This window comes from Syzygium oleosum, unplaced genomic scaffold (genome assembly GCF_021117445.2).
Source record: "Syzygium oleosum isolate NSW1041296 unplaced genomic scaffold, Sole_v2.1 Sole_v2.10, whole genome shotgun sequence".
NCBI lineage: Eukaryota > Viridiplantae > Streptophyta > Magnoliopsida > Myrtales > Myrtaceae > Syzygium > Syzygium oleosum.
Window position 1 is genome coordinate 7,664,988 of NW_026607494.1, and position 27,751 is coordinate 7,692,738.

The following is a 27,751-nucleotide window of genomic DNA, read 5'->3' on the forward strand; positions in this document are numbered from 1 at the left end:
TAAAATTGGAACAAAAGTTAAAGTTGGAGGTTTTTTAGGATATTAGGCCCTCGAAATGAGATCAATTTTTCGGAATCAGTTTCAAAAAGTGAATTTTGTTTCAAATAAGCATTTGAAATGATCCCATTAAGGGCATTATTATCCAAATAAAAATTTGAATAAAAATTGAAAAGAAAAGAGAAAAAACTGAAAAAGAAAAAAGAACAAACAATATTAGCCATTACCATTCTTTGCCTTATTCTTTTCTAGACCCGGCGGAGGTCACCAATGGTGTCGCCGGCCTTGGAGGACACCAGATCTGGGATCTCCAGGGCCAGGGATGCCGAATATGGGATTGGCGACGTTAGGGGTGTAAATGGTTTGATTCGGTTCGGTTCGGTTTTTCAAGAAAACCGAACCGAACCGAACCATTAAGGGTGCCACCTTGAGCCGAACTGAATTGGAACCGAACCGAACCGAAAAATCAATTTGGTTCGGATCAGTTTTTGGTTTCAAGTTCATTAAGCAGAGAGAGAGAGGAGAGAGGAGAGAGAAGGGGAGAGAGGGCAAAATAGCCCTAAACCCAAGTGTTTATTTTAGTTCGGTTCGATCCGAACCGAATCGAAATAAACCAAACCGAAAAGAAAAATTGGTTTATTTTGATGATCCGAACCGAAACCGAACCGAAATGCACAAAATTTTCGGTTCGGTTCGTATCTCGGTTCGGTTCTGACACCCCTAGGCGAGTTGGCACGACGTCTCGAGCCCAGACCCTCAGAGATAGAGGGCGGAGGGGCTTCGCTCGATGCTCGGGCTTGCGACAACGCAGGGCCCCGGCATCTTAGGATAGCAAATATGGGATCTCTAAGGCTGGCGACATCAGATTCGACATCTTGACCCCAGATCCGTCACTTGACCCGCAGAGACAAAGGATAAGGGTAATGGGCTTTACTCAATGCTCAAGACTACACCTAGGCTTGCGACGATGAGGTGGTGGCGAAACACAGTGAGGTGGTGCGATGGTTGGTCGACGCATGGTGGGCTGGCAATGTCGATCGTGGTTAATATGTTATGCTGACAGAAAAATCAAATGTTTTGGACAAAACCGACGGCTGTGATTTTTTTTTTTATGGTTTTTTTTAAATTTTATTCATATTTTGTTTTGGACCAATATGCCATGTTCCAATTGTCGAAAAAATCAAGTGCTCCCTGCCTCGTGAGTCAAGCCCTTATTTGAGATTGACTTGGCCAGTTGATACCCTTATTTGAAACAACATTAACTTGAAGTCCTCTTTTGAGAAAATTATCTCATTTCATACCATTATTTGGAATTTTCCTCATGAAATAATGCCTAGGTAAGGAATCAAGGAAGTCTGTCTTTCTAATTTGTATTTTTCAATTCACGATGTATTTTTAGAAGAAGTTATTAAGAACTCGATCAGCGTTTGACCCATTTTTAACAAAAATATGAATTTAAATTGAACGGGAGTAACGAGTGTGCTTTAAAAGTACCTAATAATTTTTCAACGGAAGCCAAAAATTGACCCCCAATCAATTGAATTTAAATATAATTAATTTTTTGATATTACTGCATTATAATCTTTGAAAATCTTAGTTTGTTCAAGTGATGGGACAAAAATCCTTTAATTCGTAGTGAGGATAGCTCTAATCGCATATTTAAATCAAACTCAACTGAAATTAATCTTGAAGCATTTTCTTTCTTGATAGCATAATCATAGTAGTATTGGATTTATTTGACTCATTCAATTGGATGTGGACTTATCCACTAGACATGACATGTGTGGTGAAAGATAAAGTCACCACCTATGTTTTGTTTTCTTTTTCCTCACAAATTTAAAATTAATTCCCTTAAGCTCCTTTTTTTTTTTGCTGATTATTAAGCCAAAAAAAGTTCCAATCGATATTAATAGGGAGGAAAATACAGAAAATCGGTAATTCATAAAACTTAAAATAAAAAGGTTAAAAGGAGAATATTTTCTTTCCTAAGGACCAATTCGGACCTAAGTATATCCTTAAAAAGGTTTCATCTTGATTTTCGTCCGAATGTCGAGATCACCAGGATGTAAAATTTTGATAGGGTATTCCCTTTCCCTAAGGAAGACAAAGATATGGGGGGAATTTGGTGGCACAGATCGTGCGGATATCGGCATGTTAAAATAAGGAATTCACCTTGAAGGGAAATGTGTCAGAAAATTGTTAATTTAGTCTTAAATCTTTTGTCGTAGTGCTAATTCAGTCATTCCTGTTAATTTTGGCATGAAATTGTTGACATAAACAACCTATTGTCAGGCAAGGTCTAGCGACTGGCGGGAGGAAGAAGGGAGAGGAGGAAAAAGAAAGGGAAAAAAATAATTCGAAAAAATATTAAAATATTTTTAAAAGTTGTCCATGTACAGCATTCACGTCAGCAATATTCGGCCAAAATCAGTCGGACAAACTGAATTGACGCTATGTCAATTAAGGTTCGGGACTAAATTGACAATGATGCAACAGATTTATGATTTTCCCGACACCTTTCCTCGTCTGTGAAATTGAAAAAAAAGAAAGGTTTAAAAAGGAGAACTTGCCTTTTCTTTCCTAACAAGAAACGACCGATCGATTATCCGGCCAAAAAATTTTCCAAGTGATATATAACAGAGACGATAAAAATTAAAAAAATAATAATATATGGTTCATGTATAAAAAGGAAAGAAAAAAAAAAGAAGAAAAGAAAAAAAAACTTTTCTTTTCTAGCAAGAAAGGGGGAGTCCCCTTCAAAATAAATACAACCCCATCGAGCCCGTCTTTCTCTCTCTCTCTCTTCACATAAGCGATTCCCTTCCGTCTTCCTTACTCTCTCTCTCTCTTCCCCGTCTCTGCGCGCTCGCTCGCTCGCTCGAATCGGACGCCATGGCCGACCATGCTGAATCCTCCGACGCGTAAGCCCCGGATCCTCTCTCTCGCTCTCTCTCTCTATCTCTCTCTCTTTCATAAAGGGCTCGCCGTCGCCGGTTGCGGTGCTTTCTCTCTCCGGCCAATCTGACCTCGCCGATCGGTTTTTTTTCTGTTTCTTGGTTGTGCGTGCGTGTATGTGTGTGGTTTGTGATGATGGCAGCAGCAAGGGGACGAAGCGGGACTTCAGCACCGCGATCCTGGAGCGCAAGAAGGCCGCTAACCGCCTCGTCGTCGACGAGGCCGTCAACGACGACAATTCCGTGGTCGCGCTCCACCCGGAGACCATGGAGAAGCTCCAGCTCTTCCGCGGCGACACCATCCTCGTCAAGGTCGTTGCTCTTACCGCCCTTTCCCCCCGGGATATCGATTCGGTTATGCGTTCGATTCAACGTTCGGGTGATTGTGTGTGTGTTGGGGGGGGTGTCGTGTTCTGGGGTTGCGTTGGATTGGCCTGTTTGTGATCCCGTTTTTTTTAGTCGCGTTTCGTTGTCGTGTGGTGTCGTGTCTGGATTTTAGTAGCGCTTTTTCGAGCTTTTGAGGTCGATGTGTGTCTAAATTGAAACCTAGGACCTCCTCTGATTATGGATTTTTGTGATATTATCTGAGCTTCTGCAGATTTTAATGTGGTTCGATTCTGCTTTTTTCGTTACACTACGTCGTTCCCTGCATTGAATGCATGTGTGAGACGATTGATGCAAAAGATCTCTTTTTTAGCTCCGACGGTCATAGTTTCTATGGTGTCATGCTCAATGTCAACCTTATGACTTGATTTTACTAAGTCGCCACTGCGCCATGTAAGCTAGTTAGTCACATTACTCATGGTGATTGAACATCTTTTCATGATAGAATTTTCTTTCTCTATCTCCCTCTTAGTACTTGTTCACTTGCACACGCGATGGCATTGTCTCCATCTCTGTGCTGCAAAGGACGGCTTTTCCGGTAGCGTGACAATATAGGTTTGAGATTGTAGGCACTGTGGTGGTCTTAAAACGCTATCTTCTTCTATCCAGGGGAAGAAAAGGAAAGATACTGTTTGCATTGCTCTCGCTGATGACACGTGCGAGGAGCCAAAGATAAGGATGAACAAAGCGGTGAGACAAAACCTGAGGGTTAGACTGGGGGATGTTGTTTCTGTGCATCAATGTCCTGATGTCAAGTATGGAAAGCGGGTTCACATACTTCCTGTGGATGACACCATTGAAGGGATCACTGGAAATCTCTTCGATGCATTCTTGAAGCGTGAGTTTCTCTTTTCTATGGGCTTGTAATTTATAACTGCACAGTTCCCTCTCATTTATGTTGATGTAGGAAATACCGTTTTGCTCACTTCTTTACCTATTGGTCCTATGTGATCATCGCCTTCTGTAGTCATGTTTTTTTTTTCAATTTAAAAATTATACCTACCATCTGATTGTATTGTAGTGCTGCGATTTTTATCTTGACGATGTTTTATGTACCCACTTTCTCATTCATGGAATTTTGGTTAATATTGTATGCAAAAATTACTGCATATTAAATTAAACACTTGATGGTGTAAGAAACCATAAATGGGGATAGCCAAAAAAAAAATATAACATAAATCTGCCTGTTTCAATGAATTTTTTGGACCCTTTATGCTTTGCCAGTTCCTAAGTAATGGTGATTAGCATCTTCATTTTTTTAATATCCAGGCTTGCGGCCTGTGTTAGGTGGGTTGATTTGTCCTTTTCATCTTTTATAAATGTAATCCCATTGCAAAGTGTTTGTGCTTTGATTTGCTATCACTTTCGTATAAGCGTCGCGACATTTAGTTAGTACTAACTACTGAGTACTGTGAGTGCACCAAATATTGGATGGCTCTGCTTGGTCCTCTTTTTTTTGGGTAAACAAATCCAGTGAATACTAAAATAGCTGGGGACTCAGTTCAGACCATCCGAAAACAGTGGTTTGTTTTTGTTAGTTTTTATGTTTTGTAGAGCACTTCTCTTATATAACTATTCTCGAGAGATCTCAGTGAGACGATGTTACTTTCTAAAAGTGATTAGTTGACTCGAATATGCCTTCTGATATCGGGCAAAGCATGCTAAAAGATACGTGAGCTACTGCTAACCTGTGCGAGGGATGCCGGTGCTTATTTTCTATTCAAACGATTAAACCATTGACTGCAGAATCATGTTAGTTCGAGCACAAACACTTAAATAGCTCATTTCTTTTTGCAATGATGATCTTTGGATTGGATGGACAACTACTAACTTGATCGGTTCACTCTCTGTAGCTTACTTCCTGGAGGCATATCGTCCTGTGAGGAAAGGTGATCTCTTCCTTGTTAGAGGAGGAATGAGAAGTGTCGAGTTCAAGGTTATTGAGACCGATCCTGCCGAGTATTGTGTTGTTGCCCCAGATACAGAAATCTTCTGCGAGGGAGAACCTGTGAGTAGGGAGGATGAGAATAGATTAGATGAGGTTGGTTATGATGATGTTGGTGGTGTTAGGAAGCAAATGGCTCAAATTAGGGAGCTGGTAGAGCTACCATTGAGACATCCACAGTTATTCAAATCAATTGGTGTGAAACCGCCGAAAGGAATCCTGCTGTATGGACCTCCTGGATCTGGGAAAACCCTCATTGCAAGGGCAGTTGCAAATGAAACTGGTGCCTTCTTTTTCTGTATCAATGGACCAGAGATCATGTCAAAGCTGGCTGGTGAAAGTGAAAGCAATCTCAGGAAAGCTTTCGAGGAAGCCGAGAAAAATGCACCTTCCATCATTTTTATTGATGAGCTAGATTCAATTGCTCCGAAGCGAGAGAAGACTCATGGAGAGGTCGAGAGGAGGATCGTTTCTCAGCTGCTAACACTCATGGATGGTTTGAAATCTCGTGCCCATGTCATAGTTATCGGAGCTACTAACCGACCGAACAGCATTGACCCAGCTCTGAGAAGATTTGGGAGATTTGACAGGGAAATTGATATCGGAGTTCCAGACGAAGTTGGGCGCCTTGAAGTCCTACGCATTCATACAAAGAACATGAAGCTTGCTGAAGATGTATAAGATTTTCCTTTTTGTTTCCTGACAAGTTTGTTGTATAGGTATCTTCTTTTTCCCCTCGGTCCTTAAAATTCTATTCAATGTTATGCAGGTTGATTTGGAAAGAATTTCTAAGGACACACATGGCTATGTTGGTGCGGATCTTGCTGCTCTCTGCACTGAAGCTGCACTTCAGTGCATCAGAGAAAAGATGGATGTCATTGATTTGGAAGATGAGACGATAGATGCAGAGATACTCAACTCCATGGCAGTTACAAATGAGCACTTCCAGACTGCTCTTGGAACAAGCAACCCATCTGCTCTGCGTGAGACGGTAAGTATTTTAAAATGTAGCTTATGTATCATTTTGAGCTGCTCCATGGTATTATTCTCCTGCCCCTGAGTTTGAATCTAATGCCTGCAACAATTTTCCACCCAGGTGGTTGAAGTGCCGAACGTGAGCTGGGAAGACATTGGTGGTCTTGAGAATGTCAAAAGAGAGCTTCAAGAGGTATGATTACTTGTATTCTTTTTGTTTTTGTGTACGCTTTTGTGAGGTCATGAATTTGAAATTTAATGCTTCCTTTGTCGTTTTCTGTGCAGACTGTTCAATATCCAGTGGAGCATCCTGAGAAGTTTGAGAAATTTGGAATGTCACCTTCTAAGGGAGTCCTTTTCTATGGTCCTCCTGGATGTGGCAAAACTCTTCTGGCTAAAGCTATAGCCAATGAATGTCAGGCAAATTTTATCAGTGTGAAGGGACCTGAGTTGCTTACTATGTGGTTTGGAGAGAGTGAGGCAAATGTACGTGAAATTTTTGACAAGGCCCGACAATCTGCCCCCTGCGTTCTATTTTTCGACGAGCTCGACTCGATTGCTACACAGGTTTGGTTTTCTTCATTCTCTATGGTTCTTGGGTTGGATTTAAAAACCGTATAGGAATGGAAGTATATCCTGATTGTAGTATTAATGAGAATGGTTGAATGCAGGTGATATTCTCACGTCAGTGAGTCAAAATGTATCGAAAGAGTTATTATAAAGCAGATACAATCTCATCTGCTTGATGTGATAAAACTGAATATTGTTTGTAGATTGGTAACCTAGAATTCATGGCAGCAATTTAAATATATCAAGTGCTGTTTATATGCGCAAGTTAATGAACTACTTGTCGTCAATAATATTATTATTTTCTGTTTGTGCTTCATGTCTTTCTATCAATCCCCATAACAGAGTATTTTGAGGTTTAAAAGTTGTTAATTTCTGATGCCTAAACAACAGTGGGATTGCAGATTGTGCTACACTGATTCAATAAGCAGTAGCTTTTATTATGGTTGATTTTTGTTAATCCTTTATTGAAGAACTAATAAGGCAAAACTTGTTATGTACAAATGCCTTAGTTCCTTTTCCTTTGTGTTTTTTTTTCTGAGATATGTTGGTTCCTTAATTGTCTCGTTTGACTTCCACCTCATTTTCTTGGTTGCATTACATGCAGAGAGGAAGCAGTGTTGGAGATGCTGGGGGTGCTGCTGATAGGGTTTTGAACCAACTGCTCACTGAGATGGATGGGATGTCTGCGAAGAAAACTGTGTTCATCATTGGAGCCACCAACAGGCCAGACATTATAGACCCTGCACTTCTACGTCCAGGCCGTCTTGATCAACTGATTTACATCCCTCTCCCTGATGAGGACTCTCGACATCAAATCTTCAAGGCATGTTTGAGGAAATCTCCAGTCTCCAAAGACGTTGATCTGAGAGCTCTTGCTAAGTATACGCAAGGTTTCAGTGGTGCTGATATCACAGAAATATGCCAGCGTGCGTGCAAATATGCCATCAGAGAAAACATCGAGAAAGTACAGTTCCTCTCTTATTTGATGTTTTACTGTGTCTCTCCTTTTAATGACTTGAGTTATGATGTTCGTGAGATGGGTGGGAACTGAAGTAGAATCAAGGTTCTATCTTCATTTGATTCCATAATTTCAGTCGCGCAAATTGAAGGGGGGATGACCGCTTGTGGTCTTAACACTCAGAATGCGTGAATTCTCTGGTTCTCCTAGTTAAAACGTATTGTTCAAATAGTTGCATGTTTACCCATTTTCGCCATCATGGTTCTTTATGATACTGCCTGTAATTTTTTGAGGATTCCTTACACATTGCTTGTCTATTGCTGACATACGAATGAGTGCTCATTACATTTCGCATACTTTCCACTTCTCCTAGACTGATCAGTTTCCTGTCTAGATGTTTTGCTACCAAATATAGCCTAGGAACTAAGCTTTTCCTCTTTTGTCGTGTGTTTTGCAGGATATCGAGAGGGAGAGAAGGAGAAGGGATAATCCAGAAGCCATGGAGGAGGACGTCGAGGATGAAGTGGCTGAGATCAAAGCCGCACATTTCGAGGAATCGATGAAGTATGCTCGCAGGAGTGTGAGTGATGCCGATATTAGGAAGTATCAAGCTTTTGCCCAGACACTCCAGCAGTCGAGAGGGTTTGGAAGCGAATTTCGATTTGCAGAGGCTGGTGCCGGTGCTGCGGGATCAGATCCTTTCGCAGCTTCTGCTGGTGCTGCTGATGACGATGACCTCTATAGTTAATCAGATGGTCTCTGTGTTTCCATTTCCATTTTAAACCTTTTTCCTTCCTGTTTTACTGTATTATGTTGGAATTGTCTCATGGGAGGGCCATGGCTTCATATTTGTCTGACTGACACCAATCAGTTTCAGGTTCTGAACTTCCTGTGTTTCTCACATTATTGCTAGCGACCATCCATTTGAAATCTGTACTGTAGTGATTTATCTTGGTCGATGAGCGTCACTTTTTTTCCGTTGGTCGCGTGTTGGAATGTATGGGTAGAAAGGGGACCATGTGCACGACGTCTGTTTTCAGCATGCGATAACAAGTGGCTCGCATGAATTTCATCATCCCATCAAACGTATTCAAATTGCAAGATGTACAAACTACTTCTTGAAGGAATCAATGTTGGACTTATTGGATCTTTAGGGCTTATTTAGTAACGTTTCTGTTTATTTGTTTTTCTGTTTTTTTGTTTTTCGGAACAGAAAAATAATAGAAATCCGTTTAGTAACACCAGTTAGGGTGTGTTTGGCAATTATTCTGTTCCCGAAAGTAATTTTTGTTTATAAATGATTCTTTTTTATTCCGTGCTTGGGAACAATTTATAAGCATTTGAAAGTTTTTTATTCTTGGAATAGAAAAAGAACAGAAATACGTTTGATAACCGCATAAAATTTCTTTTTATTAATAATATTTTAAAATTTTTAATATTTATTTTTTCTTTTTTTTTCTTCTTCTTCCCCTTCCATGGCCATGGCTAGGTCGCCGGCGACCGGCCACAAGTGAGGGCGGCTCGCGGCTTGGGCGAGTGTTGCCCTCGCCGATTTTGGTGAGGGCGACTCGCAGCCTAGGGGAGGGCTACTCTTGGTGGCCTGGGCGAGGGTCGCCCTCGCCAGATCTGGTAAGGGCGACCCTCGCCCAGGCCGCAATCCGCCCTCGTCGAATCTGGCGAGGGTCCAGCCCTCACCCTCGCCGGCCTTGCCCTGTGGCCGGCCACAGGTCTGGAAAAAGAATAAGAAGAAGAAGAAAACCAAGAGGAAGAAGAAGAAAAAAAAAATTCTCTTTTCATTTCTGATTCTTGTTCCTAGAATTAAGAAGATAATTTTTTTTGCTTCTTGATTCTGTTCCAAAACTGATTCTGGGAACAAATTTTTGTAAATTTGTGCCCGAGAATAAAAAATTTACCAAACGGATTTCTATTTCAAAACTGATTCTGAGAACAAAAGAATAGAAATAGTTACTCTTTGGCCGGTTGCCAAATGCACCCTTAATTTTTTTGTTTTCTAGAACAGAAAAGTGGTCAGGGATATATTAAACCCTAAACCCCAAATCCTAAACTCTAAAGCCTTAACCTCAATAACCAAACCCCAAAACCTTAAACCTCAATAACCAAACCCTAAAACCCGTAATATTAAAATGAAAAACCCGAAACCCCAAAACCCAAATCCCTAAAACCCTAAACCTTCTAATCCCAAACCCAAAACCCGAAACATTAAACCCTAAACCCCAAAACTCCAAACCCGAAACCCTAAAACTAAACCCTAAAATCGTAATTCCAAACCCTAAATCCTAAAACGTTAAACTGCAAAATCCCGAACCCTAAACCATAAATCCCAAACTCTAAACTGTATACCATAAACCCTATACCCTAAATCCCAAACCCCAATACCCAAAATCCGAATCCCTAAAACCCTAAACTACTAAACCCCAAACTCTAAAACCCGAAATCTGAAACGCTAAACCTAAAACCCAAAACTCGAAACTCTAAAACCTAAACCCTAAACCCTAAACCATAAAATTCAAAATCTAAAACCCAAAACCTCAAAACCAAAATCCTAAAACCCTAACCCCTAACCCCAAATCCTAAAATCCTATGCCCTAAATTGCAATTTCCTCGACCACCACCCGATATTTGATATGTCTATAAGGAGTAATTTTCTTTATGATTATATTAAGGTCATCCAATTCTATATCATGATATATTATTATTGTATTTCTAGTTTAATTTTATCCAAACATGAATCGTTAAGTCCCCTAAACTGTAATTTCCTCGACTACCACCCGGTATTTGCTTTATCTATAAGGAGTAATTTTCTTTATAATTGTATTAAGGTCATCCAATTCTATATCATAATATATTCTTATTCTATTTCTAGTCCAATTTTATCCAAACATGAATTGATAAGTCTCCACCGACAATTTTATAATTAAATAAAAAAATTGGGAGTAAAAATTTTTAGTGTCTTACCAAACGCATTTCTGTTCTTTTTCTACTCCGGAAATAGAAATTTTGTATAGTTACTAAATGCGTTTTTTTCTCAGAAACTCGTCTAGGAAATAGAAATAGAAAAAACAATTTCTAAACAGAAATTGTTTCTAGGAACAGAAACGTTACTAAATAGACCCTTAGCATCAAAAGAGGGGTTTTAAGTTTGTTTCTTTCGCTAAGTCAAGAATTTTCTATCTTTAACAGGATTTTACGCTAGTATCAGAGGTATACTCATACCCTTTTTTAATAGTGGATTGTCAATTTGAACTCAAATAGTCTTTTATCCAATCACAGATGGAGTGACTTGACAAATTAAGCAAAAAGAAGCATGACATCTGTATTCAGTACCTAGCATGATGCATGCTCCGGGGAAATTTTGGAGGGAAAAAAGAACTAGGCAAAAATGAAACTAATTTGAAACGAGTGCTCTCATGAACGATGAGACATTGTTCATGATCCTACCAACTGATCATGAAAAAGCCTGAGCTAGGATTTAGAAACAAGTAATTCATGCAGCGTGCAAATCTCATTGTGGCTCTTCACATTCAATTTGGATGCATATCATCCATATAATTGACGAAACCCTTTGCGCAAATCTTGCCAATCACCCTCTACAAGGCAAGCCAATCGAGAGGCGAACCCCTTCCCTCCCCAATCTTCAGACCATGGTGCTCCTACGCATCGATGGAGGAGAGATCACGCCGCAAATCGAGGTCACGTACTTCGACACCATCCTCAACTTGAAGGAGATGATCCAAGACGTCCTTGGCGTGGAGATTGGGAGGCAGACCTTGGTGTATGACGAGCGGACACTGCTTGATGATGAGGAGATCCGACACTGCATCTTCGGCCGGGACTCCGCGACTGTGACGCTTAGCGTGGCTCCATTGCCTGAGGGGACAAAGATTGCCGTCCAGCTCGAGTCCTCCCTGAAGCAGGGCCCTATGAGGACCCGAGAGACGGACTCCGTCGCCGACCTAAGGAACAAAATCGAGAGGCGATGGGGTCTTAGGAGCTGTTCAATCACTCTCTTTCGCCTCGACACTCAAATGAACGAAGACCTGCCTCTCTCTGCATATTACGTCGTTGATGGAACCAAGATTGATGTTCAAGTCACCTTATTTGAGGAAGGTCGTTAATACGGTTGGAACACTGACGTTACTGTGGGAGTGAACTAGGCATTTACTTCCTTAAAAGAACAGTTATTAAGGAATAAAGGGATGCTTGCATACCTACATCCCACTTATACTGCTAAATTTCTTGTCGTCTCGTGTTGCCGAGTTCACAGTTAATCGAGTTCCTGCTTTCTTAATCTTCTATGGCTAAATTGGAAAAGAAATCATAGTAGCCGATTCTCCGATGCAATTGACTCAGTGAAGGAAGAAATCTAACAATCAACCAACTGTTCCTGCCTCTTACGTTTAACAATCTTACGAGTCCTGATACAGGGAAATAGCAAGTTATCATTAACTTTGGGTTAAAAGTATTTTATCCTCCTAGGCGTTCTCTCAGTGTATGTATCATCTTTCATATCTCAGATTGCCATCGGCAAAAACTAGGGTTAATCGATGCTCGAGCATGCAGTCAGTCACAACCAATCCAAAGCGGCTTACCGACGATGAACTGTCCAATGTGGTAATAAAAATGCGCGTCGAGTAAGGAAACTGGGAATTTTCACAGTAGCCATACACAGTCCGTCCCCACTAAACTCGTTTAAGCGGCTTACTTAAACCTGTTTTAATCGGGTTTTGAACTTTCTTAGGAAGGAACCCATACACAATCCGTCCCCACTAAACTCGTGTTTAGAAATGGAATCCCGATCTATATAGACACCTCTTTTTTACTACATAAAGTGCTAGTTGTTAAAAGATAGTTTCTCTTTCTGCAGATAGTGTAACTTCCACCTTCTATTGTTGCTAATAAAGATTTACAATCGAGTGTCATATTTGCCAGAAGAAGATGTTTCACAGTAGCACTTTAAAATCATCAAAGGAACTGCTTCTGAAGAATCAACAACATTCACTTCCGGAAGACGAGTTCCTTCATTCCAGGCCAAGATGAATCCTTGCTTCAGACTTTCCAGTTCAGATAACAGCATGATCCCAATGACCTAACTGCATAGAGAAGCCAGTAACCACCTTCCATCCTCACCTTGAATTAAACCTCCGGCACTCGGCTCCCCGGGATTCGTTTTCGCGCTACCATCGGTATTCGACTTTCGCCAACCCACCAAAGGAGGTTTTCGGTTCACCTGAAATTGGCTTCTGCAAACTTGAAGCGCATCAGAGTTCTCCGTTGACTCTCAAGTCCAAAATGAGTCTTCGGATCATTCCTTGGAGTTCTCGTCTTCCAGATAACCCAGAGAGAAGCAAGAAATAACATTCTTTTTTTTCAGACGAAACAACATTCATTTGAAGCCAAGCAGAGATGTTTCCATTGAATAAGGAAGGCCAAAATGAAATATTGATCAAGCTTTCCCGCACCTCCCTCGCCGTAGAGGTGATCCGTCGAGGCGTGACGAGCATCTTCAGGTTCTTTTGTCATTGATATAGCTCTAAAAATTAGTTAATTTACCATTGAATAAGGAAGGCCAAACTTAGATATTGATCAAGCTTTCCCGCACCTCCCTCGCATTAGAGCGATCCGTCAAGGCGCGACGAGCATCTTTTGGTTCTTTTGTCATTCATATAGCTCCAAATATTAGTTAATTTCCCTGTAAGATGAATGTGAAACATGGGGAATGTGATTTAGTAAACATGAATTTCCAGCAAACTTTGAAATATAAAACCCATGCGAAGCATGCGCAGGTACACCAGTACATAGAGTAAAGCATACTTTTGTTCATTGAAAGCGATCAATTTGTCCTTTTCCTTTTCGTAAATAAAACTTTGTTTTGTGAAATTTAGTTACCAAAATCTTGTTTTATATATGAGGGCTCTTGGCCATTCATGAGGTACAATTGATGATTATTATTTTCTTCACATCTCACATCCAATGTGCATAAAATTGGAATGCACAAATTGATGAAACTCTTTCGTTATTCTCTTTATATTTGATATTTATATATCTAATTATATCGATGTATACTTATATAATTAAAGTAGAGCTCTTCTACAATATAAAATGGTGTAGGGTGTATGATTGGGTTTTGTGCAATAAATGAGGTGATTAAGTTGGGTTTTGCCACTAATACCTTTTCACTTAAAGATGCCTTGGAAAGGTAGCTAGCTGATTTGGCTAAAGTTGAGTTTGGAACGATAATTGTTAAGTATAATTTACTAATAAGGTTTTCATTCATTAACCGAGTAATAAGATGCTCGTCTTGATTTGAGAATCTAATGCTCGAGGCGATTTTGAAAGTTACATATCACAAATTATCCGGATTAGCCATTTTGGCATATCCGTCCTTTGATTACTACCCTCATAAGAAAAAAAAATTCCACTTCGAACGTATAAACTGGGAATTTTCAGGATCACCTCATGTGGGGCGGGGCTCGAATGGCGCAAATCGAAAACCTTTCGTTAGGGTTTCCTTCATCGCTGATTTTGCTACTTCACTTTTCATGTTTCTCCTCTTCGATCCACAAGTTTATGCTCGAATTGCCTCGAGTCAGAAATTTTAAGATTGCCTTTCAACATGTCGCATACACTCGTGCACATTAGTTTAATTACGGGAAAATTACCAAAACAGTCCTAAACCTATTGTAATTGTGTTAATTCAGTCCTAAACTTTTTGCATTTGTGTCAATTCAGTCTATCCGGCCAATTTTGGCCTGCCGGCACTGACGTGGACGTAGCCTGGCCGGCCAATGCTGATGTTGCAATTTTTAATATTATTTTTAATTTTTCAAATTTTTTTATTTTCTTTTTCCTTTCCTTTTCTTTTTTTTTTTTTCCTTCATCTTCATCTTCAACATTTGGTCGGTCGCCGGTCCGGGGGTCGGCAAGGACGAGCCCTCGCCAGATTCGGCGAGTTCGAACTTGCCGGCAACTAGCGAGGTTGAGCCTCGTCAGGGGTGGACGAGGCCGCCCTCACCAGCGATGGCGAGGACGAACCCTCGCCAAGGGCTGGCGAGGCCGACCTCGGTGAGGGCTCGTCCTTGCCGGCAACTGGCGAGGTCGGCTTCGCTAGCAACCGACGTGGCCAACCTTGTCGGCCCTCGCCTTTAGCCAGTCGCCGGACCGGCGACCGGCCAAAGGTTGAAGATAAAGATGAAGGAAAAAAAAAGGAAAAAGAAAAGAAAAGAAAAAATAAAAATAATATTAAAAAATTGCTACGTCAGTGTTGGCTGGCCGACCATCATCCACGTCAGAATCGGCTGGCCAAAATTAGCCGGATGGACCGAATTGGCACAAATGCAAAAATTTTAAGACTAAATTAGTATAAAAAAAAGGTTTATGACTAAATTGACACAATTGCAATAGGTTTAAGACTATTTTGGTAATTTTTCCGTTTAATTACACTTATAAACTTTAGGGTTTGGTCTGGGTCAATCTTCATATACCCTCAATGGTCTTATGCGTTTGTGCTCAATACAACACTAGGAAAATTGGAGTTCTATTGGCGAACGCAATGAAGAGATAATGCATTCAACAGGGCCAAGTCTTGGTAAACTCCTAACATATACCAAGACGCCATGTGTCACTTCTCTATCACGCTCTCTACAATGTGCATATCTTGCATAAAAAGGAGCTTTTTCTCCACTCAGCTGCGTACTGATCTGATCTCTTTTTCACCCACTAGTTATGATCAAGTGTTCCAATCAGAAAGGTTGCCGATGCTTCTCAACTTGTTTTGAGAGCGACCAACCACGACCGATGGACATGATATGAGACAGTGCGCAACGATGAACGGCCCTTCGGACATGGTTGAAACAGACAGACAGGGTTGGTGTTTGTTTACAAACAAACAAATAAGGCATTTTTCTTGTCCATATAGGAAAGAAAGAAAAGTTTTGGTGTATTTATAAGTTAAGATATTATCCTTTATTGTAAATGGAGAAAAAATGGTGAGTGGGCTAGACCCCATAATACCCGCATGCGGGTGCGTGATTTTAATGCGCATTTAGCACTTGGCACGCATGTTCAGACCAAAACAAACCTTAATCAATAATTTATTTGATTAATTTTTTTAAATTTTTTTTAACTTATGAACAAAACTGTCCGTTTTAGGATACGAAAAGGTATGTCTAAAATTGACAGTTTCATGCTCGAAGAGTTGTGTCCGAATTGCAACTTTTCGGACATGAACGGTTGTGTCCGAGTGGCGATTTTCAAACACGAAGGGTTATGTCTGAATTGCAATTTTTCGGACATGAATGGGTGTGTCCGTATTGGCAGTTAGACACCAAGAGATATCTTCTATTCGCTTATATATATGGGACAATTCTGTTCAATTGACATATATTCAAAACTCCCTTCATTTTCGTCTTCCTCAAGAGAAAAACGAGATAGCCATTTTCTCAATTGTTTCGCAGAGAGTTTTAGGAGAAATACTGGAATTGCTATCCAGTATTCTTACCGTGACTTTGTTGTATTACGAAGGGAATTTGCCAGTAACCTATAGCAACTTCGTGAGACAAATTAATCCTAAAAGAGAGTAATTACACACCTCAAAGTCCGACTATATTCCGATTCCATTTCCTACTAATACACCTTTTGTTCCAACAGACAGATCCTGGAGAATAAACAAAAGTGGTTTAATAATTCAGGTTTTGTAACTTTGTAATGCTGAGATGATCGAAGAGGAATGAGGTCACGACAGCTGCGTCACCCCGTGTGCATGATAATGGGCCTCAAGAGTCCTTTGCATCTCGAATTCTTTATGCTGACTTTTCGGAAGGACTTGAGAACTGATCTCCCTCCTGAAAGTGTCTTAAGCTATTGCTGGTGATAAAAACATGCATTATTTGTCTTTGAATGACTCCATTTACTCGATCGATAAAAACGTCATTTCGGAGCAAGGAGCGAGGCGGGTACCGTGTTCTATTCCCAATTCGAGTTATTTACCAAGTCATGAATACAGATTTACCCGATCCGTGCAGCCGGTTTCGAGCAATTTCGAGCGACGCCGCTTCATAAATGTCGAACTAGAAGACTGACCTCATTGAGGAAGCCATAGTTGAAAATGTACCGATGGATTTTGATCTTTAGAACTTTTGGGTTGTACACTAATGGGATGAAACATTGGCTCCACGAACAAAATCAAAATACTAACACAAATATGAAATTTAATATTTAATAGTTTTATCTGTTTCGTGGATTGATGAATCTTTCCAATCTAATACCAACGAATTTATAATACCAACACGTGTAGAAAGTCAATATTAATAATTGTATTCTTTAAGTTAGTGGATAAAATCTTTCCGTTTCTAATGCTTCTCGTGTCAAAAGTGCTTTTGATAAAGCAATTGATTTTATATTCACATGCCTTTTGGGTATAAAACAAAGTTCACACCTAGCGAATTGGAGGAAGTAAGAATTTATACTTGCCAAATGCATGCATGAAATGTAATAGCAATATATCCGTTTAATCAGTATATTTTCTACTCGATTGTCACCGGAGAAGAAAATCCTTCGACATATATTCCATCTAGCCTTTACCTAATTTTCAGGCTGCTTCCCGTGCTACAACTTTCAAACTTATCACTTTGTCAATGATTAGGTACTATGTACGCAGCGGATTTCATTTCAAATTACAGTATTTTTTACTCGATTATCGCCGGGAGGCCATGCTCACATAGTGCAAGTTGAGTTATTTCTTGACGCATGCGGACGGGATGATCCGGTACATCCATGAAACCAGTCAAGTCGAGAATTCGAATACAAACATCATAAAAACAAAACCATTTTCTTTCTGTCAAGTTATAATTTCGCTCGATCGCTCTCTTCCGATCCTGCATTCAAGTTCTTAACACTCATAGGGAGGTGGAGAGAGGGAAAAAATTGTCCCATGAATTTGCACTAACCTTAAACTTACCATTTAAGTAATTTAGTACATGGTGATTGGTAGAAATTTCTTGGATCGAGTGCAATTTTCACGGGATCAACACGAGTGTTATATAAAGAAAGAGATCAGCGTCCGTATGAAACGAAAGTTGCCGAAGATTCGGCTAACTGTTTTTTTGGCTGTCGGAGTCCCGACATGCTCGACACCAGGTTGACTTGTCGGCGACGGCACGGTTCTTCCTTCCACCTCGGACTTCTCGTCAGCAGCTGCTTCTCCCTCGGCTGCCGCCGCAGCCTCGACACAGACACGCGCCTCCGTCGCTCCCTCTCCTCCTCCTCCTCCTGAAACCTCCGTATCTCTCTCGGGTCCTTCGAGCTGGATTCTCTAGCCGTCCTCCTGCGGGTCTCCTTGCGCCGCTGGTTCAGCGGCTTCGTCGAGTAGTCCCCGCCCTTTTCCGCCTCCGCCCGAACGCTTGCCGCCTTCTCCCCCCGTTTTTGTGATCTGGGTGGCTCTTTTTTTCTTCTGGGTGTCATGGTGTTCGGGTTATATGGCTGGTGTCACCGAGAGGGATTGGTTTCCAAATTGGTGGCCTTGGGGGACGTGGTGGCTTCCCGGTTCTCTCAGTCGACGGCGTCCGTGGCGTCGGATCGCCCGGACCACCACGGCCCTTCCTCCAGCAACGGTGATGGGGACTGTGGCGCGAGCAACGTTTCGTACTCGCTGCAAAATGTCGTCTTGTGCGAGCTCCGGCATGAGGCGTTCGAGGCCTGCGTGTCCTGCGGCCCCTCGGAGAGCAGCCTAGTCTCGAAATGGCGGCTTAAGAAAAGGGTAAACCTTCTGGCGTTCCTTGTCTCTCCTTTTTTTTTTCCACTGCTCGTTAGCTTGGTTGATGATGTCGAGGTTCTTAGTTTGTGAATAAGTGCTGGCTGTCTGATGGGCAATTTGCTCTTTTCGTCTTCACATTGTGGCTGTTGGGGAGTTCTCTTGCCCGCTGAACTGGTTTGTGTTGCGATCGTGACTTGATGCTATTTGGGTCGAGTGATTTGCATTTCACATGATTATGTATGTAAGTTGTATTGCATTTTTTTATTGTTAAGAGATAGCTAGGGCAAAGAGGGGTGAATTATTTCTTAATAACTAAGGCTTATGAATATTCTCTAATGATACAAAACACTTGATGTAGATGCGTGAGATACTGAGGAATTTTTTTTGGCATTCTTCCTATAACCTCCATTTCTAAAGGGGACGATGGGGGACTTAGGGAAGCTAAGAACATATGGGTCTACTAGAACTGGCCGCCCCTTGTGTCTTACCCTGGCTAACTGACCGGAAATGTTCTCTTTATACTTCTCTGAACATTAGGTTCTGGGCATAGTCTGATCTTCTGAAGTTAACTGAGAAGCCCTCTGGCAATCAAACTTCCAATTCTAGACTGCTTTCTGTCATTATCATTGTCAATCTATACAGGTAATGCATTTCCATATATGCACCTGCGAAATGGTTCTTTTGTTTGGATGTTCTGCTTGGTGTACAAAAGTATTATGGTGCATTGACCTTAGGCTCTCCTGCCATTCATCCAAGTTTTTGATGGGTTAGAATGTGCTTTTATATTCTATTCCACACAAATCCAAGTTTATATATCCTGTAAGGCATGCAACTTGTGGATATGGATTCGGATATAATGATGGTAGAGCTGCAATTTTCTCTGGCATAGATTTCCTTAGGTATCTGTTGGAATATTATCCCATATTGATTGACAACGGGTCCTAAATGCTCTTTATATTCATTTGGTCTCCCTCCACCTAATAGCTTAAGCTTTTGGGTTGGACTTTCTAATATGGTATCAGAGCCAATGCTATCCCTTTCGCGAATGTGTGTGGTAAAAATTCCACGTGAATGTGCGTAGTCAAAATTTCACGTGCTGCTCGTAATCCGACTTGTACGTGAGTGGGGGTGTTGAAATATTATCCCACACCGATTGACAACGGGTCCTAAATGCTTTTTATATTCATGTGGTCTTCCTCCACCGAATAGCTTAAGCTTTTGGGTTGGACTTTCTAACAGTACCAGTATCATTTTTAAAGCAATAAGTCAGTAAAACTCTTTAGCTCTAATACATTCAGCAGGATAGCAAATGACTCTAACTAGAAAATTGGAGAGCCATTTAATTTGCCTATAAAACCTTGATTTGTCTTGGAGGATCGTTTTGGCTTATCTAGTTGAACAAATTTCTCTAGTCATTCTGCTTTGAAGTAATTGTCTTAATAGTAGGGTGAATTGTGTTTAGCTGGAACTTTTAAGAAGAGTTTGTTAATTGAAATTTCAGCTGCCAGTTGTGATATGGACATGCGAATTTTTTATCTAGCAAATTATGTTCTGAAAGACTTATGGCTTTCATGGCAGTGGATATATTGATATTAGAACTATTTATCGTTAATAAAATAGCTTTAATAGATAAAGGTTGAATTACATTCAGAAGAAGCACTCTTATCCTCTGATGTGGTTTTTTATGTCTGTATTATTTTTCCTTTCTATATTATTGGGCTGGGGGCTCGTGGTGCTGGTGCTTCCCGAGTCCCCACTTCTGGTATTGCATTTGCTCTTAGTTCCTCATGAGGTGGACATTTCAATATTGAGCGGGCTGTTAAAAGTGAAACACTGAGAGTCATTCATTTGGTTTTGAGGGAACAGCGATTTGTCTAATTTATTACTTCAAGTATGACATAATCCACCTCAATCAAAGCTAAAGTTATTGCAGAAACAATGCTCATATAAAGTGTTGCTCTCTTTAAGGTGTAGAAATGAAACCATACCTTTGTGGGATGGAGTCGTAGCATGCAGTCATTGCTACGATTATTCTTTTCTTGCTAAGATATCCCTGCTTGAATGGGTTTTGTCTCTCTATGTTAGAGGAATGGCTTCTCTCTATCAATCAAAGATAACGCAATATTCTTCATGTCTCCTTCCGTTGAGAGATATACAGCAGTGTTTGTGCATTTTTTTTGCACGTGTAGTCATGCTATTTGCAGACCACTCTATTTTATTTTCATTTACTTCATTGATTGGAAGTTGGCTGTTGCGAAAGTAGTATAAGGAAATTCATTAGTAAGAATGTTAACTTTACAGAGGTAAAAATTAAAGGAAGTAATGATGCTAGTCTAGAGTTGAGATATTTCTAATGATTTGTTGCTCTGCAGATTAAAACAGGATGTGTAGCTATTGTCTTATGTTTAAACATAAGTGTCGATCCACCTGATGTAATTAAGACATCTCCTTGTGCCAGAATGGAGTGCTGGATAGGTAGATCATTTCCTACATGCTTGGATCTCTCTTCTGTTTTTACTGTATCTCTTTGCTTTACGGAATTGTTGCGTGATATTTGCGCGTGCGCATGTACTTAAATTGAGAACACTTGCTTCCTTTTCCTATATATGGATATACTTCATGGCGTATGATCCTGAGCTCAATTTCAATTTTACTCAATTGAAATCAGATTTGTTTAATTGGATAATTTTCAAACTATCTCTTGATTCAGCAATTGTGGATTGCTCCTTTTCCATCTTATTGATGGCAACCACATGGAGATTATATTTGGAGTTTTTACTTTTAATAACATGTTTAATCTTATTCTTGTGTCTTGGATTTATTTCCCTTGTTAGATCCACTTTCCATGCAACCTCAAAAAGCTATTGAATCAATTGGAGAAGCTTTGAAGAAACAGTATGAAAGTTGGCAATTGAAGGTGAGATTTCTTTAACTCTTTTTCAACAATTTCCGTTTACGTTGTTTTCTGGTGTTCATTTACTTCATTCTTGCAGTCCGAGCCGGCTTCATATATGGGGAAGCTCGATCCTACCGTTGATGAAGTAAAGAAACTGTGTACAATGTGTCGCAGATATGCCAAGTCCGAGAGAGTTTTGTTTCATTACAATGGTCACGGTGTTCGAAAGCCAACGATAAATGGTGAAATCTGGGTCTTCAACAAGGTAATATTTCTATTTTCTTTTCTCATTTTTGCATTTTGTTGAATCTATACTTTATGCGGCATGGTTGGACTGACAGCTCATGCGGTTTTAGTAATTAAATGTCACATTTGGTTGAGTTTCTTTTGAATGTTTTATTGTGCCATTTTTGCAGAGTTATACACAGTATATTCCCCTGCTGATCAGTGAACTTGATACTTGGTTGAAGACGCCATCGATATATGTCTTCGATTGCTCTGCTGCTGGTTTGATAGTCAATGCATTTATAAAGGTACTCAAAGATGGGCGTGCTTTCAGCTGTAAATGTTATATCAAATCTAACCATCTGAGATTGTTTTAGTGTTTGTCATATATTTTTTGGACTTTGCATTGACTAACATTTGTAATTCTGTGGTAGCTTAATGACTGGTGTGCTGCTCATACCAGTGAATCCACAAGGGATTGCATTATTCTGGCGGCCTGTGAAGCGCATGAGACCCTCCCTCAGAGTGCCGAATTTCCTGCTGATGTCTTTACGTCTTGCCTCACCACCCCCATTAAGATGGCTTTAAGATGGTGAAACCTAGTTCCTTAAATATCACTGTCTTGAATTCTGTCTTATTCGTTCTGTGCCTTATAACAGTTTAAGCTATTAGCCTGTACCTCGGTTTTTTGCGTGCGATGGCGCTTCACGCCTTGGTCTATTTTAATAGAGCAGTGAAAAGTTGTTTTCAACAATGACTTGAAAGAGGTATATATTGCATTTTCTAAATGAGGGGAAATGCTCCAGTTTATATGTGCTGGGTTTTCCATAGGTTCTTCAGTAACAAGGATAATTCATCGCCAAGTGAAGCATATGAACGCTGCTGTTCTTCTTGCTGTGGGTGTGGAGGTTCTTATGCTTAAGTTTGTATAAGTTATATAGCTTTCTCCAATCATTTGTAGTTAGAGATGTTCTCCTTAGCTTCCTCTATGATTTGATAGGCCAAATAGATGATGAAGCTTGGCTATATGATCCATCTGAAATTGTTAGTTGACACAATTTATTCTGAGAAAACTCTTCCTCTAAAAAAAATTTGGCTGTCAGGTTCTGTACCAGATCACTTCTATCGGAGTCCCTTGATTATTCTCTGATTGATAAAATTCCCGGACGCCCAGATGATCGCAAGACGCCTCTGGGAGAACTGAATTGGATTTTTACTGCGGTGACTGACACTATTGCTTGGAATGTTCTCCCTCATGGTAGTAGTGTGTATTTATATATTCTTTGTACTTGATTTGTGCAGTTTTTTAATTTTCTTATTTTGATCAATTGCGTATTCCTCTGCCTCTGGTCAATATCCAATTGGTGTGCTGCAGATTTGTTTCAAAAATTGTTCAGACAAGACCTTTTGGTAGCCAGTTTGTTCCGAAATTTTTTACTTGCTGAAAGAATAATGCGTGCAGCTAACTGTTTGCCAATATCTCACCCAGCACTGCCACCGACGCATCAGCATCATATGTGGTACTGCAATTGCTCTCATGATCAAGTGGTTTCATGTTGTTGAAGATTTACTACTGATTTTATTCTTGTTGGTATCTAGGGATGCATGGGACATGGCTGCCGAAATCTGCCTTTCGCAGCTTCCGTCTTTGGTTGAGGATTCTGGTGCAGAATTCCTGGTTCATATTTTTACTCTTTTCCTTCAAATTGCTTGATCTCACTCACGGTTTATCCTCAAGTAACATTGTTTGTGTTCTTTCAGCCAAGCCCTTTTTTCACTGAACAGCTAACAGCATTTGAGGCATGGCTTGATCACGGGTCCGAACATAAAAAACCACCAGAGCAATTGCCTATTGTTCTTCAGGTGTGATATTGCTCTAGTCAGAGTTTGGAGTCATCTTGTGACCATGTCACACTTTTAGTTCTCTTGCTCCACGATTCTTCACTATTCTTGCTTGTTTACTTTAAAGCAGCTAAAATTGTTAAAATAACATGATGCTTATCAAGTTTAAGCTTGCTTGTTCAAGTTGTGCTGTTGGTCCATCAGCCCGAGTGATTGAGGTATCTCCGTGTACTCTTAGGTTCTGCTCAGCCAGAGTCATCGATTTCGGGCACTAGATCTCCTCGCAAGGTTCCTCGACATGGGACCTTGGGCTATAAATCTGGTAATAATGGTGGTTTTGATTTTGTGTTCTCTCTTTTGATGTACTTCCTGCTACTTTTAACCGTAGTCTTTTGAAAAAACTTCCTCATAGGCCTTGTCAGTTGGAGTGTTTCCATATGTCCTAAAGCTGTTGCGCACCCCAACTCCAGAACTGCAGCATATTCTTGTATTTATTTGGACAAAAATTCTTTCCTTTGACAAGGTAATGATGACAGCATATGTTGTTTAACTGCATAACATTAAACATGTTTGGCTGGGTTGCTATATTTGGATCTTGTTCCATGTGTAGATAGTGTCGAGTGCATTGCTTGGTCCTCGCATTCTTTTTTGGAAATTGGATGGTTTTGGGAGGGTATTTGGGGCCATAACAGTGTCCATATTTTAGATGAATCTGGAATTGCGAATAGTGGAAGTTGCTTGTCTGTTCTGTGCTTTGGATTCTTTGTTTCTCTATGATCCTAGAAGCAATTTTTGGGATTGCTTTTCATCAAGCACTAAATAGCAACTGGTACAAAATGTGAACATATGGTCCTTTGGAGAGAGATTTATTTTTTTTAAGGACAGAGGGAACATATATTGAGCGAAAGAACACAAGAATATGGTTCTAATTCAATCACTATTTGCGAGTATGTTGCTTTTATTAGGAATTCCTTAATGATTAGTGTGGTGTATTATTCTGAATGGCCTTCAATTTTTTGCTCGTGCAACAATAGTCATGTCAGGTGGATTTAGTAAAAATTGGAGGGCACACATACTTCATCAGGTTTCTCGACAGTAGGGAAGCACATCCCGAGCATCATGCAATGGCGGCCTTTGTTTTGGCCGTCATTGTGGATAGCCATCGTAGGGGTCAGGAAGCATGTGTCCAAGCAGGTCTTATCCATGTCTGCTTGAGGCACCTACGGAGTCCAAATCCAAATGACAAGCAGACTGATCCGTTGTTTCTTCAATGGCTTGCTCTTTGTCTGGGAAAGGTTTGGGAGGATTTTACGGAGGCCCAAATGATTGGTTTGGAGGCAAATGCCCCTGCTATATTTGATCCTCTATTATTCGAGCCCCAACCGGAGGTCTAAGCTTTATCATCTCAATCTTGACATGATAACTCCTGCCTGTTGTATGATGTAAATGATATTGGCTTTCTAAATTCTGTATTTTTAACTTCAGGTCAGGGCTTCTGCTGTTTTTGCACTGGGTACCCTGCTTGATGTTGGGTCTGACTCCAGTACAGATAGTGTTACTAGAGACGAAGAATATGATGATGATGAAAAGGCTAGGGCTGAGATTAGCATTATCAAAAGCCTCTTGAGTGTTGTTTCAGACGGCAGCCCACTGGTGAGGGCAGAGGTCGCTGTAGGTTTGTGATCTCCCCATATGTTGTATGCGGTTCTCCTTTCTTTTGTTTTCTGAGAATCTATTTAAGTCAGCAAAAGATGATACACTCTATCCAACTAATCTCTTGGTACTGTCTGCAATGAGCTGGTCATAGAACTTATTTGATCATTTAATGTTACAATCAGTTTGATCATGTCCTGCTTCTTTTCCTTAGACTATGTGTCACTTAAGAAATTTCAATTTTACAAAACTTTATTTCTCTACCTCTTGCCATATTTTTGACAATTTCATGCAAAGATATTGTCGTACAGTGTCTATTAAAAAACTATATCAAAAAGATATTGTTCCATTATAGTTAGATGTAATTAATTGCTTCACTTATATGCTATTATATTGGAAAAGTATTTTGCCTCATGCTTGAATTGCACTTGCTGCTTTCCGTTTCAAAACCATTTTCCTTATGATTTTAGAAAGTACTCTAGATCTAAAGTTTCCCTTGGGTTACTTGCCGTTCATAGTGGCCTCGGCATTGTTGATATTAGATGTTATGTTTCTTCACAGTTCTTAATGCCGTCTTGTTTGATCAGTTGGGAGAAATAATGCTTTAATGAAAATATGGTTTTGTTTCATTTAATCAGTTGTATTTCATGAGCATTACTTGGATATATGCATCCAGACTATGGTATTACTGCTGGTTGCAGTCATTATCTTGCACATTTTAATGCTTTAATGCATGTACTAAGAAGCATACTAAAGCTAAAATTGTGCTCATTACTTCATCATCTGCTATTCTTGTTTATTGGGCAACTTCACAGAAGATGATAGGTAGATGATTGTTCAAGGTGATCAGCCTTGATGCTTCTACCCTAGGACTACCAACTCATGCACTTGTGCCATTGTTTTCTTGGGTTGTAGCTTACAAATGACCCTTATTAAGGAAATCCCAAGCATATTGTGTTTTATATGTTCCATGAATAACTTTCCTTCTTAACCACTTTTTTTTCTCTTCCAGCTATGCTACTAAACGGGAGTTCTAATAGTTTATGTTGTCTCTCAGATGAAATTTGGTCTAGTCTGTGATGTGCGCGCAAAACATGTGCAAATATTTTTAATTGAGGACTTTCCTGCATTTCTCTGGATTATATTTCCTTACTTGACTGAATGACATTTTAATTTGACAGCAATGGGACGGTTTGCTTTCCGTCACAACAAGCACCTTAAGTCAATTATGGCTGCCCGCTGGAAATCTCAGTCTAATTCTTTGCTGACTTCTTTACCTTCATTGGCACAAATAAAAGGCATGGGCAGTGGAGGTACCCCAATCGAGCTTGGAAGTATAGTTTCATCTCAAATGGGTCCCTTACTTAGATTTGGCAATGATAGTCCGTGGGTTCGGGATAGTAGGGTCTCATCTAGCAGCCCTCTTGTTGCTTCTGGAGTTATGCATGGATCTCCATCATCAGATGATTCGTCTCAGCTCTCCGATTCTACAATAGTCAATGATGGTGTGAGCAACAGTTTCACGTCAAAACCACTTGATAAGGCTATCTATTCCCAGTGCATATCGGCTATGAGCACTTTGGCAAAGGATCCATCACCACGCATAGCAAGTCTTGGCAGGCATGTGCTTTCTATTATGGGCATTGAGCAAGTAGTGACAAAATCCTTAAGAAACTCTGGCATTAGTGTGCGGCCTGGTGAAACTGTAGCAGGATACCCTAGTCTTGCTGGTCTAGCACGGTCCACTTCATGGTTCGACATGCGTGCAATTGGTAATTTCTACTTAGCTCAAAGTCTTTCCTATTCTTTCCACAAATAAAAAGATAAGAAAAACGAAATGCTTCTTCTCTGTGTTAATTACTTAAAGCAGACCCCACTTTTTGTTGTCTGGTTGCATTTGTTATCTTGAGTTGCCAATTTGATAATATGTCTTCCTTTGTTTAAATCTGCTATCCCTTCCTTGATATTAAGCTATCATTTGCAGGTCAATTTCCATTAACATTCAGAACTCCTCCTGTTAGCCCTCCTCGGCCAAGTTATTTAGCAGGAATGCGAAGAGTTTGCTCTTTGGAGTCCAGGCCATATTTGATGAGTTCTCTGGAATCCGGCTTAGCTGATGTTGTTTTAACTTCTGGAGGAGCTACAGAGGCTCCAGAGTGCAGTTTCCTTCTGCAATCGACTATTTATAATTGGAGTTGTCGCCACTTCTCCAAGCCAATTCTTTCTGCAGCTGAGGATTGTGAAGAAACATCAGCTAGAAGGGAAGAGGGAGAAATTTGCACTTGAGCACATGAATAAAATGCCAACACTCTTGTGAGTCCTCAACATTTTCCTTCTATTCACCGTGTAGTAACATGTGCGTCCCCTTACCCTTTTTTAGTGTCTCTCTTTTTCTTTCTTGACTTTCAGCTGCTGTAAGATTAATAGCCAAATTGCTAGCTGGATTAACAGATTTGAGACGAGAACAAAAGCAGCCTTGTTGCAACCATTTTCTCCCGTTGTGATATCTGCAGATGAGAAAGAACGCATTATGTTTTGCATGTTCTTACTTTGGAGCTCAGCAGGGCGACTTCTATGTTTC

The 27,751-nt window shown here is 40.3% G+C and overlaps 4 protein-coding genes across 5 annotated transcripts in view; all 4 read left to right on the forward strand.

The window, feature by feature from the left end:
* LOC115685837 (cell division cycle protein 48 homolog) overlaps positions 1 to 27,751 on the forward strand; it is a 47,446-nt gene that overhangs the window by 9,715 nt on the left and 9,980 nt on the right. The window lies entirely within an intron of this gene.
* On the forward strand, positions 2,801 to 8,761 carry LOC115685836 (cell division cycle protein 48 homolog). 2 transcript variants are annotated; one of them, XM_030610972.2, is made up of 9 exons: positions 2,801 to 2,918; positions 3,095 to 3,263; positions 3,945 to 4,173; positions 5,189 to 5,955; positions 6,050 to 6,271; positions 6,377 to 6,448; positions 6,541 to 6,822; positions 7,430 to 7,789; positions 8,241 to 8,761. In XM_030610972.2, exons 1-9 carry the CDS (start codon positions 2,890 to 2,892, stop codon positions 8,529 to 8,531), a joined length of 2,421 nt encoding a protein of 806 aa, XP_030466832.1. In that variant the 5' UTR covers positions 2,801 to 2,889; the 3' UTR covers positions 8,532 to 8,761. The 2 variants fall into 2 exon arrangements, with proteins under 2 accessions (XP_030466832.1, XP_030466833.1); XM_030610973.2 differs by having other exon boundaries at positions 3,098 to 3,263.
* On the forward strand, positions 11,446 to 11,919 carry LOC130139168 (uncharacterized). Its single transcript, XM_056315594.1, has one exon. The coding sequence runs from the start codon at positions 11,446 to 11,448 to the stop codon at positions 11,917 to 11,919; it is 474 nt and encodes a 157-aa protein (XP_056171569.1).
* Positions 17,866 to 27,708, forward strand: LOC115685835 (regulatory-associated protein of TOR 1-like). The gene is made up of 16 exons (XM_056315172.1): positions 17,866 to 18,557; positions 20,927 to 21,029; positions 21,389 to 21,471; positions 21,548 to 21,715; positions 21,867 to 21,983; positions 22,110 to 22,267; positions 22,779 to 22,933; positions 23,051 to 23,195; positions 23,275 to 23,353; positions 23,437 to 23,538; positions 23,756 to 23,839; positions 23,930 to 24,040; positions 24,552 to 24,905; positions 25,003 to 25,192; positions 26,352 to 26,942; positions 27,155 to 27,708. Exons 1-16 carry the CDS (start codon positions 18,261 to 18,263, stop codon positions 27,454 to 27,456), a joined length of 3,039 nt encoding a protein of 1,012 aa, XP_056171147.1. The 5' UTR covers positions 17,866 to 18,260; the 3' UTR covers positions 27,457 to 27,708.